The sequence below is a fragment of the Vicugna pacos genome, chromosome 5 (genome assembly GCF_048564905.1).
Source record: "Vicugna pacos chromosome 5, VicPac4, whole genome shotgun sequence".
Lineage (NCBI taxonomy): Eukaryota > Metazoa > Chordata > Mammalia > Artiodactyla > Camelidae > Vicugna > Vicugna pacos.
The window spans coordinates 46,447,035-46,462,342 of record NC_132991.1 but is presented as its reverse complement, the minus strand read 5'-3'; the positions used below and the strand labels follow the sequence as shown (position 1 = coordinate 46,462,342).

The window sequence follows — 15,308 nt, the reverse complement described above, 5'->3', positions numbered from 1 at the left end:
AGTTCTGATTCAAATTCTTTTTCAAATTTAAATTCCTGAATTTTCAACTTCTACAAATAGCTAGCTAATGATTTTTTTAAAAAATAAACTAACCCTGTTTTTCACATTTTTAAAGAAAAATATTGCTAATAAAACATGTATTTCACCTACCTTAAGAAGTTCTTTCAGGTTGTCATGAACTGCAGCAGGAAAAAAAACTATCTCCTGTACTTCATCACAGGGTCTATCTGAATTTTTTCCAAAAATAATCCTATTATCAACTGTTGCTGGAGGTAATGCCACAAAAGTGTCACAAGAACAAGGTTCCATTTTTTTTAAAACTAAAAATCATATGGAAGATTCAAAATAAAAAGAGAAAAATATTTTCAGTATATATAAAACAGAGTTTTACTTGATGACCAGGGGATGTTACTGCCATATCTAACAAAGGGTGTTCATTAAAGTTTTAAATTTAATATACAGTACTTTAAAAATCTATAAGAAAATGAGTAGGGAATGAATCTAGTACTACAAGAATCAACAAGAAAATAGGAATGACAGGTACCTTCTTCTAGTTTATAGGTTAAATTTACCCTCTAAACTCTTTCTCTCCTGAAGTCCTCCCTTAATCTCCTTTCACTATTTTCCATATCTGGGAACCCATGTACCTAGCTCTACTATTAAAAAGACCATATTTGTGTATACATATGAGTCTTTTTACTGTAGGACAGTGAGATCCTTGAGGTCTGAGAGTATGTCTTTTTTTTTCTTTTTGAGAGTATGTCTTATTACTCTTTGTATTCTCATCACTTGAACTTATCTTATGGAAAAGTCCCAGTATTATGTACCCAGTATTTCCTCAAAGGAAGGAAGAAAGGGTCTCTTTTAAACTAGAGAAGAGTACACACAGATTACAATAGTGATAAGACTTAAATTTTGAAAAAGACTCACTGAATCAAACACAAAAACATGTCAATAAAATTTCAAATTGTTGCTATTTCCAGGAAGATTTTCACATTCATAACTTGTACATTCTGATTGTATAATTTAATAGCAAGATCATGTCTTCATTTGTAATTTCAAAAAATCTAAATCCTCAATTTTAGTAGAACATGTTTGCTTCCAGAATGACACTTTGTTTTAGTTTCTTTCTTTCCATTGTTTTATAATACTCAAACCTTAGAATGGTTTTACACAGATACTAGCAATTTGATTTAAATCTAATTAATGTTTCATTCATAAGAAAACAAAGTGACTCAAGTAAGAAAGAAACAACTTCAGTCTGAAACTCCTAATGGTTTTTCTTATTTCCTCAATGACAGAGAAGAGGTCACCATTGCTTCTGTTCTTCTCTGTGTGAATTTCCACCTTTATCTCCTAGATCGTCTTCTATTTGTGTTACAGTTAGTTCCACCACTGCCTAACTGGCAGATTATTTAATCTCTAAACCTTCTGCCTCGTGGGTAAATCTGTCAGGGGGTTGTTATGAGAATTTATAAGACAGTGAGTAAAGCGTTTTGCACAGTGCATAGAACATATTAGACACTTAAATGAAAGCTGTTACTGTTATTATTTACCAGAAGTGTAAGTTTCTTGCAAAAGGCTTTTTTTTTTTTAATAGAGGTACTGGGGATTGAACCCAGGACCTCATGCATGCTAAGCATGCACTCTACCACTAAGCTATACCCCCCACCCCCTCAAAAGGGGGGTGACGTCATACCCCACTGCTTCCCACGAGAGGACTTAGTTGGTGGATCCTCTACAGCAGTAGCAGGCACGTCCACTCAAAACCCTGGAGTCGCAAGGGCCATCAAGCTGCATTAGGTGATCTGAGCTAACCAGGGTCGTGAGGAAAGCTAAGGAAACTCACTGCCTAGTTAGAAGACATCTAGCCCATTTAGGGAAGCCTTGAGAGCCCTTATTAACTCTTAGGACGTATTTATCATTTAACAAATGTTTATGAACATCTTTCTGCACCAGGCACCGTACAGCTGGTAGCAAAACAAGACTCTTAGTTGTTGTGTTGGTGACATTCTATTTTATATGCTTTAGTTCACCAAGCGTTTTCAGAAACATTACATCGTTTGAGCCTCACAAACGATGAGGATTGGGCAAGAATTACTACCTTAATAACACAGATAAGAAAACTTGGTGCAGAAAAGTTTATGTAACTCGAGTCAGAGTTCACAGAGTAAAGAGCTCGAACTTCTAGCACCTCCGCCAGAGAGTCGCCGCACCGCCGCACTGCGCGCTCCAGCCGGCGGCGCTCAAACCACAGCGACTTGGGCCCTCTTTCCGCAGCCCCTCCCAAGGGGGGCCTTCCCAGGAGCCCCTCCCGAGAACTCCCTCGTCCCGCAGCACCGCAGTTTCCGAGTTCCTAGTTCTTATCAACTATGTTTGCCCCTCCCCGTGCACGCCCCTCACCTGGCGTCCGAGCTACTCAAAGTGACAGAACGAAGGGGCGAGGAGGGGTAGGCTGAGGGAATAGTTGCCGGAAGTTGTCCCCTTTGACCCCGGAAGTTTCCGCTGCCACTGGAGGAGCGATTCCGGTTAGGCGGCAGAGTTTGTTTACGTTGATTACCGACCTAGCGGTTGCCTTCCCCACCTCTGGCTCCGAAATGGGAAAATCCTTCGCCAATTTCATGTGCAAGAAGGACTTTCATCCTGCCTCCAAATCCAACATCAAAAAAGTAAGTACGGGGAGCAGGCCCTTGGCGCCTGGGCTCCCAGGGGCTCCTGAAAGTGAGAGTAGTAGTGTCTCTGGGATCCCGGGGACAGTCGCCTCTTCTCCGTGCCTAAAGCCCTGGCATTCTTGTCCCTTCGCCGAGAAGCTCACTGACAAAGCTGGCCCTTGACGTTCGTTTTACATCAGCCGGGGGGCAGGCGGCTCTTCTCTGCTCTGTCGGCTCTGTCAGCCAAAATGTAAATCTTTAAGATGTGAAGACTGAGTTTCTGGTTTTGCCTTTTCGGATCCCGGAGATCACGGCTTCTGAGCTCTGCTATCCTGTACAAAGAAGACTCCCTATCTATTTAAGATATACCTTAAAAGGGAAATAAAGTCACCGCTTGCTTCCTCTTTTTATCCCACCGGATAATGTAGCGTCACTTTGACGACTGCATTGAACTTTGGCTTTTTAAAGAACCACTAACAGGTCCACTAGGTGCAGTACAGAAAAACTGTGCTGAATATTATAGCAGTGGAACGCAGAATGGTGAAGTAAGAAGATTCTGAGCATTGAAACTAGACCTAGATTTTGTTATTACATCACATCACTTTTAGCCCTAAGACTAAGTGCAAAATATTAGGATTCTCGGTCTCCTAATACATAAGTTAAGAATGATCAGTATCAATTGCCTTGACTTGCAAAATTTTTATGAAGACTAAATAAGATGGTGTAGGTAAAGGCTTTGAAACAAGTACCATATAGCACTCTCCCTACCACATAGAGGGAGTGCTCTATAAAATGTTAATTGCCCCTACACACATCCTTATTCTTAGCCTGCTCCCAAAATACAAGTGGTAACGAGAGTTTCATCCTTGGCCTATGTCTTGCTTACTTTATATGCTTTCCCAAGCAATCACGTCCAATTTCATGGTTTTAACTACCCCTTCTTTACTCCTGACTCTCAAATCTACAGTGCCAGATCTTTCCCCCTAGCTGGAGGCACCTGAAGACAACTATATACTAGACAATTTCATCGTGATATCCTTCAGGTAGCTCAAACTCAACATACTTGAAATGTAACTTATCTTTTATCCTAAATCTGCTCTTCTTTTTACTTCCTATTCTCATATCGGTGGGAAATATAGGTACTAACACAATCCTTTACCCAGTCACCCAAGCCAGAAATTCTAGATTCATCCTTTCCCATCACCCCTTTATCTAGTTAGCTAATAAATTCTATTGGTCTTACCTCCAGAATATCTCTTGAATCCATCTCTCCTCTTTGTCACTACTGCCTGTATCTTAGGTTAGATTCTCATCATTTTTCACCTAGACCAATGTATTTCCTGACTGGTTTTTCTGCTGCCAGTTTTGACCCCTCTCAGATCCATTCTCTAGAATAATTTTTTTAAACTAGTGGTTTTATTGAGGTGTAATTCACATACCATACAATCACCCATTTAAGGTATACAATACCAAAGTTTTTAGCATATTTATAAATTTTGTCATCACCATAACAGTTTTAAAACATTTCATCACCCACCAAAAAACCCATATCTGTTAGCAGCCACTCCTTAATTGTCCTTAATCCTACCCCTTCCCAGTCCTAGGCAATCACTAATCTGCTTTCTATTTCTGTGGATTTGCCTATGCTGGGCATTTCATATAAATGGAATCATGCAATGTGTGATTTTTTTTGTAACTGTCTTCTTTTACTTAGCACCATGTTTTCAAAATTCATCTTGTAGATGAATCAGTATTACATTCCTTTCTATAACTTATAGTTATGAAGTCAATGGAAGAAACTTTCAGGATCTTATACTAAAATAAATTTCTTGTATATTCTCTCTCTCAAGTGTTCTCTTTCATTTCTAGTTTTGCTTTTATCTCCACATTAATCCTTCTTGTCTACATCTCAAACTGTGGTCCCCATAGAACCTTCCTTTCTCAGCACTGCTAAAATCCTAATAACTCCCCCGGTTTGGCATCTAAAATTGAATAATGGCAGTCTTGTCCCCCATTCTTCTTCCGTATCTGCCCCCACCTACAGTTAATAATTATAATTTTATCAATGTAATTATTTGTCCTGGAGTTTACCTTCTTGAAACTTAGCATGTTTAGAGAGAGAGTTTGGACTTGCTGTTTATGTTGGCTACCAAACACTTTTTACTTTTTTTTAGTTGAGGTGCTAGGGATTGAACCCAGGACCTCGTTCATGCTACACATGCGCTCTTCCCCTGAGCTATTACCCTTGTCCTTTTGCTTTAAGGGAAGTAGAAAGGCACTGATACCTTTTAAACCTGGAAGTAACATAATTAAATATCCTTGCATGAGTTGTGTGGGCTTTTTACCTTCACCACTTTTATGACTCAGAATTTCACATAGGGACACATTCAGCCAGTAGTGTTGGTGCCCTTGAGCAATTGCAGGGCATCAGATGCACCTCTGTCTTATCTCTTTGTTTCCTCTCTTGTCTCTTCCCCTTTTTCTACATCTACCTTTCATCTCCTGTCCTTTTTTCTCCTTGTCTTCCATTTCTTTTTTCTTGGGGTGTCAGTGACACCCATTGGCATCCGGGAGCACTGTTTAACCTTACTGGTTATGCCCTGTGTGTTTTCTGGACTAGATACATTCCATGTAGGGAGATGGTCATTCTTATCTCTGAAATAACACAGGGACTAAGTGCAAGAAGCTCTTGTACCCCAAGTGCTCAGAGTGGTTCTCAAATTTGACATTTTTGCCTGAAGGTTTAGCTATTTTGAATGACTGTGTTTAAGGACTTGTATCAAGGCACAAATCAGATTTTTCAACTGTTATTTTGTGATGATGATATTATGACCATAATAGATTATGTTGTAAACTATATACAATAACATTTCATGTTTTATTATAAAAGAAAGCAAACTTCCTGTTTAAGTGTTTTATTTTACTAATTTAGGTATGGATGGCAGAACAGAAAATATCATATGATAAGAAGAAACAAGAAGAATTGATGCAACAATATCTTAAAGAACAAGAATCATATGATAATAGGTAAGAAATTCCACTATGCTGGTGTTTTTAGAACAGTCAGTTGCAGGAGAATGATCCCTTACTGAATCACATATTACATGAGCTGTTTTGAATTGAATGCCCCAGTAATAGGATTGTAGTCCCTGTCAACTATCTTTACTCTTATATCTGTAGATGGCCACTTTTTCCAGCCTTACCCGTAATTCACATAAAATATAGATTGATGTGACTCCATATACAGTTTATGAGGAAGTTCCAAGTTACACAAAACTTAGAACACTAAAAATATATACTTAAACCACTGAGACCTCTTACAAAGATATTTCTTTAACATACACTAAAATGAAAAGATGCACAGGACAGCTTCAAGAAGTAACGTGCAGTGTCTCTACTTAACCTGCGTGGTGTTGTTCTGTTAATGGCAGGATCATGGCTAGAGTTCTTCATTGGTTTCTTCTAGTGCAGTACCCACTTTAGCTATTGTCATTTCATGTTTGTATTTGCAGGTTTAACTCTGAAGCTTATGTCTCTTTGATTAATCAACCAAGTGAACAGTGGTGCTTTAGTTACATCGACCATTCTCTCTCTTCCACTAAGTCCTGTTTTTCATCAAATATGGAACTTAAGCAAAGTTATACTAAACTATTATTAAACACTCTCTTTAAAATATAATATAGTATATCAAGAGCAAAATTAAAGAAAGAAAATGTTTAGTTCAGCTAAGTACTTTTCTCACTCATTTTATTTAATCTGATTAACTTTTATTGAGTACCTGCTTCATGCAGGACAGCAGATGGTGTTGCAGGGACCTATAAAACTGTGATGCATAGTTTCTCTCTACCCTTAAGAAAATCTAGTAAGAAACATGTACTTATAGTCCAAGGCTGATAATAGCTGATTGAAGATACGCTGCTTTAAAGACGTGGTATGCTAACATAAATCAGAATAATCCATTTGGGATAACAAGGATGGCAAGGGTTTAGGTCTGTGGTTCTCAACTGAGGGCTGTTGTTGCCCCCAGGAGACATGTGGCAATGTATGGACACATTTTTGATTGCGGCAACTCAGGGGTTGGGTGATATCAGCACCTAGTGGGAGGATTCTGGGGATGCTGCAAAACAGCCTACGGTGCACACAATGATCAAGTCCAAAACATCAGTAGCATCGCTGTTGAGAAACTCTGATTTACATATGTAAAAGCTTGTTAAAGATGAGCACAGTGGGAAGGTGAAGAGGGTGTTCAAGAAACAGTATGGTTGAGTTAGACCAATAAAAAGATAGTAAAGGTGGAACTATCTGAAGCTATGCAAATATCCTGTTTCTCCCTGAACTTTGCCCACTAATTTTAGTGTCCATTGAGAGATCTTGCCAGCATCAATTATTATTATGGTGTTTTAATAGTGATTTTCTATTTCTCTCGTATCCTTTACATTTTTTAATTTGAATTTTTCTGGAAAGAAGGATTTTCCCTTTCCCTCATTTAGTTACTTATTTAATCATTTATTTCTATCAGTATGGACTCAGATATTTAATTTTGTTGCTCAAAATGTTCCAGGTTTAGACTTTGCCTGTTCTATCAGCTTGGCTTCTATGTCCATTTAACGTACCCCCATCCTTTTTTTTTTTTTTAAACCACTTTCTGGCACTACAGGATCATCCCAAACTGGTCTTTCATATTTCTCTGCTCCAGCACTGGAATCAACTTGGTTCCTTTTCCTGGAGATAATGTTTGTGGATATTGATCTTTACATACTTTTATTAAAGATGATAGTCACATTTGTTATTCTGACTGTTTCTTTTAGATTGCTTATGGGAGATGAACGTGTAAAGAATGGCCTTAATTTCATGTATGAGGCCCCACCGGGAGCTAAAAAAGGTACTTGCCTCATTTCCTTATTTTTTAGCCTTTGATGTGTTTACAACTAGAGATTGGGAACTGTTATGACAGACTTTTTTTTTTCTTTCTTTTTTTAAATTGAAGTTCAGTCAGTTACAATGTGTCAGTTTCTGGTGTACAGCACAAATGACAGACTTTTTAAAAAGTTGCTCTTAATCTTTTAAAATTGCTATTATTCTGTACAATAATTTTTAAAAATACTGTAATCAATATAGTAGAATAAATAATAAAAATGTTTGTCTAGTCTAGTAATATTTCATGACTTGTCCTTTGGGGAGGAAAAAAATCTCAACATCACCAGAAGTACATTTATTCTTTTATAATTTGTGTCTTTAGTCCTTCTTCCTGAGTATACTTGTAAATAGAAAGTGTAATATTCACTGTCAGTGAAAAATATAAAAGTTTAAAGATTAGAAATTAACATGCTTATTAAATACTAGGTCTTATTTGGTACTGTTTTTTATCCTTCAGTGATTTGAATTTTATCTTGTGAAAGAAGAAAAAAAGTCAAACCAATACATTCTTACAAATTACAATTAAATACTATGGTGTCACAGTGTAGTATATAACAGACTTTTATGTTGAAGTTTTTAACTTGGCCTACCTTTTTTTCTCCCATATTTTTGATTCACAATCAAGAAAACAAAGAGGTAAAGTACTGTTTTCTATGTTTGGATTTGCTTGCAATAGATTGAAATTTGATGGAAAAAAATTGAAAGACTTTAATGAATATTTTTAGAAAGAAGAAGCAGAAGGAGAGACTGAATACAAATTTGAATGGCAGAAAGGAGCCCCACGAGAAAAGTAAGAACTGGTTTTCTTTTAAGATAAAATATGTAGCATTAAATTTATCTGATATCCTGTCTTATGTTGCCTTTATATTCATTAGAGAAGCAACTAATGTGAAAAGTTATTTTTAATGATTTGTCTTATGCAACTAATTTATTAGCTTGATCATAGTCTTTTTTTTTTCCAGTTTTTTTAAATCGCAGATCATCAGGCTGGATACTTAATGAAGTGGTGTTTAGCAATACTAAATGGATTTTATGGTTCTATATATTTATTGAAGTTGTACATTTCATAATTTACCTAGAATTATGAGACTTTTTAATTTATTAAATTATTCTTAATAGTGTGTTTGTACATTTTCTCTACTTAATAGATATGCCAAAGATGACATGAACATCAGAGATCAGCCCTTTGGTATTCAGGCAAGTGACACATATTTATTCTGTAAGAGTAATTTTTTTTTTAAGTAAACACTCCTTTATATTGTTGTCCAAAAGGTATTTAAGCTGAAACAGGGCTCTGTGGTTTCTATTTGTGTCAGATAATAGAAGGACTAGAAGGGGTAAAAACATAAATTCAGTAGACTGATAAAAGGTAGGATCCAAAATTTTATAGTGAGGGTTATAATGATAGTGGTCTCTGCAGTTTTCATGACATTTGGAGAATTAGCTCAAGGTCAAGAAAAATATAAAACTATTTGTTTAGAAACAGGATGAACTATCACCAGAGGACCAGGTCCTTGCTATAAATGTTATAAATAACATTTTTTGGAACACTGCCTTGCTTATTCATTTACATATTTTCTGCGGCTTCTTTCCTACTATCTTGGCAGAGTTGAATAGTTGCAACAGAGACCTTTGGCCCATAAAGCCTAAAATATTTACTATCTGGCTCTTTATAGAAAAAGTTTGCCAGCCCCTGGCTTGGGAAATTGAAACCTCAAAGGTTAACTTTTAAAAATTGGAATTTTTAAGATTAAGCCATGACATAATTCTTTTTTGGTACTTTACCATTTCTTTTTGGATGACATTGTTTTATTGCCAACAGGTAATACTCAAAAAGAAATAGGATTCAACTTAGCTTCTAGGCACAATTTATAATAAAAGATTTTAGTGTCTGAATTACACTACCAAATATAGTTATGGAGTCTCTTTCCCTGGAGATCTTTTAGAAACAAGATTAATTTAACTTAAACTCTACTAAGAAGTAGGGAGTTGAACACTGGTTAGTTTCTTAGTACTTTAATAACCAAAATAATTAACGTTCACTGTTTTTCAGGTTCGAAATGTGAGATGCATTAAATGTCACAAATGGGGTCATGTCAACACAGATCGAGAATGTCCTTTATTTGGTCTTTCTGGAATTAATGCAAGTTCAGTTCCCACTGATGGCTCAGGTAGGCACTAGACATAATTTATTTGTTTTAGAATATGTATTGAGGACAAACAAGGAATGCAAAAATAACATTTCTCTTTAGCCTCTCTAGGTTTTGCTTTGGTTTGGTTTTCTGGAGTTAGGTCACATTCCCAAATTCGATGGTCAATGGGAAACTCAGATCATATGTTTTGAATCTGAAATGCTGTGTACTAGAATTAAATTTATTTTTCTAGCCAAGAGTCCTATGAACTTGATTTTAAGAGTAACAGATGTATTAAACATAGTTTATCAGGTTGGTAACCTAAAAATAGAAGGGAGACATGGTTCTTTCTCATATTCATGTTCTCCCGAGATGTAGACCTGGGTTGGACTAGAAGCCTCAGCAGTCGCCTTTTTATACCTTCCTGCATATTATTGTCTACTTAAAAAAAATTGGTCTAATTTGGGTTCTTTTTATAAAAAGATATTAAAACTAAGAAGTTTTAACTTACAATTTATCAGTGTCTTGTTAGTATGTTATTCAGACAGCCACACTAATCCAACAATAACTCATAATGAGTCATAATAGAAATAACATACTTAACCCTGTAACCTTAAGTCATTTCACTTTTATGAGTTTCAGATCTTCATTTTAAATTAAGGATGATAGTATAATTCAAGAGATTTTCAGCATTTTTTAAACAGCTATAAAACTTTTTTAAAAAAAATTTTGTAAGTAAATCTTACATGCAACCCCAGTATATAAAACATAGAAAACAAAGCTGCTCTATTGAAGCATATATTCTGGGCACAAAGCTCCATCTCAGCTAATCTAGGCCTGTAATGCACCTCTTTAGACTCTTTGTGGCTTCCACCGCCACCTCTGAGCCCAGGTTTCACCCTCAATCAGCATATGACCTTCAGCCTCTCCTCTATAGCTGGAGATTGGATTTCTTTCCAACAGATGCAGGCTGTAGAATTCAAGGTGCCAGTTCTCATATTAGGAGTTTAGGAATTTGATCCATTATCAAGTTTGACACTATTTCATTGATGGTGTTGTGGATGTCAGAATGGGTAGAGGAAGTACACAGACAGACTATTACAACTGATTTTTATAAATCCTTACTGCTGTAAGAATAAAAGTTTAGAAAAACACATTTTAAGTAGAAGGAAAACTGTTTGCTTAGTGATGAGAGATTATTGATACAGACCTTAGTCTGGCAATGTCTGACAAAAGAACATCCCGCTGATGCCACAGTGCAGGTGCTCTTAAAACGCACACACTGTGCTCCCTTCCCCCGCCCTCACCCAACTGGTGAAAGAAGGGAGAGAAGCCCCCAAAGAAATAAAGTCCCCTAAAAAGTGAGAGTGGAGTGGGATGAAAAACCCATTGGCACAAATATCTCTGACCACTGCTCTTAGTGGTCATGGGGATCTGTTGTTAAGTCTGAAAGGTATATTCTGTTTTCTAGAAGGGGTTGCATCTTTCTCATCTTTTCCTTCACTCCAGCCTCATGGTGCCCGTCCAGCTGCGTGACTCCTGTGTTGGCTAGGGCAGGCAGTGGTAGCTGCCACCTTGGTTCCTCAGCCTGATCTTACTTTGATCCTGCTTCTGAGAGTGAGGAGGACAGATTCTGGGGCACAGGGAGCCTAGGATGGAGACTAGAGATTAGGATAGCCCTTCATTTAGTCACCAATAGGCCTGCTTCCTCTTGACTTTATGTTAGAAAGTTTACTAACAACAACCAGAAGGACTCATGCTAAAGATTTAGAAGAACGACACATCCACTGCTGGAGCAGGTATGGTAAAATGAACATTCTAATCCACTGTTGATAAATTGGAGCAGCCTTTTTGAAGAGTTATTTGATTATATGTATCAAAAGCCTTAAAAACATGCCTATTGTTTTATTAGGAATTTCAACTTCCAGAAATTTATAATAAGAAAGTGGCAAGGTACATGCTCAAAGGTTTACAATAGTGAAAGATCAGAAATAACCCTAAATGTCCATCAGTAAGCGGTTGGTAAAGTAAACTCACTTATTCAACAGTTATGCATGGGGCACTTACTCTGTGCCAGGCATTTTTCTAGGCTCTAGGAACACAACAGCAAGACAGAAAAGGTCCTTACTTTCTTTCCTTTATTTATTTATTTATTTATTTATTTATTTACTTATTTACTTACTTGGGTGGAAGGAGGTTATTAGATTTACTTATTTTTATTTATTTTAATGGAGGTAGTGGGGATTGAACACAGGACCTCGCATATGCTAGGCAGGCACACTACTCCTGAGCTATACCCTCCCCCCAGGGTCCTTTCTTTCTATTCAGAATGACACAAAATAAACTAATAAATAATAAAAACTAGGTATTTATAAACTCTATGATGAAAATTACATTGGATACTGTGATAAGAATAAAAGGGGAATTAACTAAGTGCAGTGGTCAGGAAGGGCGCCTCTGAGGAAGTGATGTTAGGCTGAGACCTAGATGACAGGGCAAATGCAACGGTGCTGGATCTGGGGGAGGAGCATTTAGCATCTCAGGTAGAAGGAACAGCCTTCCACATGGAGGGAACCATAAATTCTGAAAAGCAGTGTTCTTAGTGGATAAGAGCACAGATGGTGGAGGTATGGAGCAAATAGATGCCTGATTTGGAACCTGATCTGCTACTTAGTAGCCATGTGACTTAACACAAACTGCTTAACTATTCTGTGCCTTGGTTTGCCATGTCTGTAAAATAGATACTATACTAGTCCCTACCTCATAAGGTGGTTATGAGAACTACATGAGCTAATACATGTGGAGTGCTTGGCATAGTGCCTGGCACATAGTAAGCACTTTATTAGTATGTTAAGAAAAAAAATTATGGTGCATCCCCCCAAAATGGAATATCATATAGCCATTAGAGACAAATAAGAGACTAGAGCTATAGACCTATGTTGACATATGAGGATATACCAGGATATTTTTAAATCTTTAAAATTTTAGAGGCTCTGCCTTTGATGGTAAAAGGATGGCTCACTGAATTAAGAGCCTTATATGAAAATTGATTCTTGAAACTAAAGTTTCTTTTTCACTCCATGAGAGAATTGTTTGGCAACTATGTATTTGACATCCTGCATACCAGCCTTAAGTTTTACTGTTTGAACTTCTGTGTTTCAAGCTCGTACCTATGGGCTCTACTCCTAGTTCACAATCTGATAAGACACAGAGATTAACTCTCAGTTTACAGTCTAGTCAGGAAAACAAAACTAGAGCATTAAATAAGGATCTATTTAATATAGAACAGATGAGTGTTAAATTATAGTAGTTAATAGAGGTGAGATTATAATGACTTGTGAAGAATTACTAAGATTTAGGTAGGTAGAAAGAAAAGTTAACCAAAAAGAAAGACCAGAAGAAAAACAAACACAGAAGATTTATCTTAAATGACTTTGAATGAATAGAACCAGATTTGAATGACTCTCAAAAAAATGGTGTGTGCTGTTAAGGGTATGTTCATGGTGAGAAATAACTATCAGACTGAATTAATTCTTGTCCCAGTCTTTACAGAAAAAGGTGTCAGGTAAATTTCCATTTCTAATTTTTCCTTTCAAACTGACAAAGTATAAGTGTGAGAACAAATACTGGTAAATACACAGGGTATTTTTAATTTCTTAAATCCTGTGTCTTACCTTTCTAAGAATACCTCAAAGCACTGAACTCTGTGATAAAATTATGGTAAAAATAGATCAGTAGCTTTCCCCATCTATGATACCACATAAGATGACAAAAGTTACTGATCTATTTCTGATGCACTGTCAAACTTGAGAACCACAGCTTCATTACTATGTAAGAATAACTGAAGATTTGGACAACAGTACCTTTTTTGTTTGTTTGTTTAGATTATGTTTTACTAACATATCACAGTCATGAATTTATCCTAAGGGAATAATCATGGGTATGTCCGAAGATTTTGTTGCAAAGCACTGTGTATAATAGTAAGACAGGGAGAGAACCTAAATATCTAATGAAAGGATACTACATGAATTATTATGGGATACTGTTACTAGGGAATACTATACTATACAACTATTAAGAATGATAGGAAGATTTCTTAATAAATGGATGTTGTTTACAACATTTGGGCAAATGAAAAAGCAGATTATAAAACAAAGTAGTTATGTGGATTCCACTCATGTTTCTCTTTACATCTTTAGGTAGACATATAGAGAGGTACTTTTAGAAAAATAAAAATGCCTGGCAGGAGGTAGACTAAAATATTAACAGTGGCTGTATATTTATAATTTTTAAATGAATATTATTTTAGAAGAATTAAAAATTATATATAGAAATAAATTATTCAAAATTGTATTGCTCAGTTAATACCTTTAAAGTTTGACCTGAATTTATCAGTACCACTTAACTTACACTAATAGAAACTCCTAAAGGTTTCTCAAAAACAAGATCAAAAATACTCTACTATATCAAATAGGAAAGCAAATAATGATGTATTCTGAATTTGAATGCAATGAAAAATAAACTGGCCAATTTCCTAATCCACTTGCTGATTTGAGCTAAAAAATCTTTTCATTTAAAAAATCACCTATTGAATAATGTCTCACCAGTGAATAGAGATTATTTTTGCAATAAGGCAATTTCAGTGGATGTGGTTATCATGGGATAATCACACCCCTGGGGTACAGCCTTGTGCCTGTAATCTCCTAGGAGTGTAATTATTTCATGATAACTGCACCCCCTGGTGTTGCATTATTTCTATTATAAAATTCTTAGTTTAGTACATAAAGTAACTTACTTTGATCACTGGAAACTGCAAGGTGCTGTTAGAATGTTCCAGCTGTGAGGTTTACAGAGACCAGCTATAAGATTTACTTCTCCTTTACAAAGTTAAATTAGGCAATCAAAATGCTTCTTTTGGCTAAGCTGGTTTAGAATATCTTTTCTACTGATAAGATCATCTTAACTTTATAAGTTTTTGTCCACTCTAGATACACCAAAATTATATAAAACTTGCAAGCTTTAGTGGTGACTGAGTTTTTATAAAATATTTTTATATGACAATGTAATTAAATGGCCTGCCCACCTGCCTTTTGTTTATAGTCTATAGCCCTTAATCTTATCATTGCCTTTTACCTTCTGTTACTTATGTTTTCAGTGTATATTGAAATTAACCATCATTTTTTAGATCAACAATGGAGGTTTTCAACAAAGCAGGTGGGGTTTTTTGTTTTGGGTTTTTTTTGTTTTTGTTTTTGTTTTGGCTTTCCTAATAGATTTTATAGTCACATATATGTCTGCTGCTTAATCTTTTTGTTTGTTTCAATCTTGTTTGTATTTTTTCTAAATATACTATTTTTGAGAGCAGTTTTAGGTTCATAGCAAAATTGAGAGAAAAATACAGAGATTCCCCATACAAATCTATAGCCTCCCCCCATTATCAGTATCTCCTAAAAGAATAGTACATTTGATGAACCTACACCAACACATCATTATCACCCAAAGTCCATAGATTACCTAGGGCTCACTCTTGGTGGTGTACATTCCATGGGTTTGGACAAATGTGTAATGATATGTACCCACCATTATAGTATCATACAGAGTAGTTTCA

General features: G+C 36.1%; 2 protein-coding genes across 3 annotated transcripts in view; one reads left to right on the top strand and one right to left on the bottom strand.

The window, feature by feature from the left end:
* SCRN3 (secernin 3) overlaps positions 1 to 2,557 on the bottom strand; it is a 29,766-nt gene extending 27,209 nt beyond the window's left edge. The window contains exons 1-2 of one of the 2 annotated variants that reach the window (XM_006204874.4): positions 2,404 to 2,557; positions 151 to 320 (exon numbers count right to left, since the gene is read on the bottom strand). In XM_006204874.4, coding sequence (XP_006204936.1) covers positions 151 to 309 — 159 coding nt within the window. In that variant the 5' untranslated portion in view covers positions 310 to 320; positions 2,404 to 2,557. The remainder of the gene's footprint in view (positions 1 to 150; positions 321 to 2,403) is intronic. The other variant, XM_072961188.1, reaches the window with a different exon arrangement.
* The window catches only part of CIRSR (corepressor of RBPJ and splicing regulator), a 28,840-nt gene continuing 16,031 nt past the window's right edge, over positions 2,500 to 15,308 (top strand). The window contains exons 1-7 of the mRNA XM_006204873.4: positions 2,500 to 2,669; positions 5,584 to 5,678; positions 7,460 to 7,533; positions 8,194 to 8,204; positions 8,294 to 8,358; positions 8,717 to 8,765; positions 9,622 to 9,739. Coding sequence (XP_006204935.3) covers positions 2,598 to 2,669; positions 5,584 to 5,678; positions 7,460 to 7,533; positions 8,194 to 8,204; positions 8,294 to 8,358; positions 8,717 to 8,765; positions 9,622 to 9,739 — 484 coding nt within the window. The 5' untranslated portion in view covers positions 2,500 to 2,597. The remainder of the gene's footprint in view (positions 2,670 to 5,583; positions 5,679 to 7,459; positions 7,534 to 8,193; positions 8,205 to 8,293; positions 8,359 to 8,716; positions 8,766 to 9,621; positions 9,740 to 15,308) is intronic.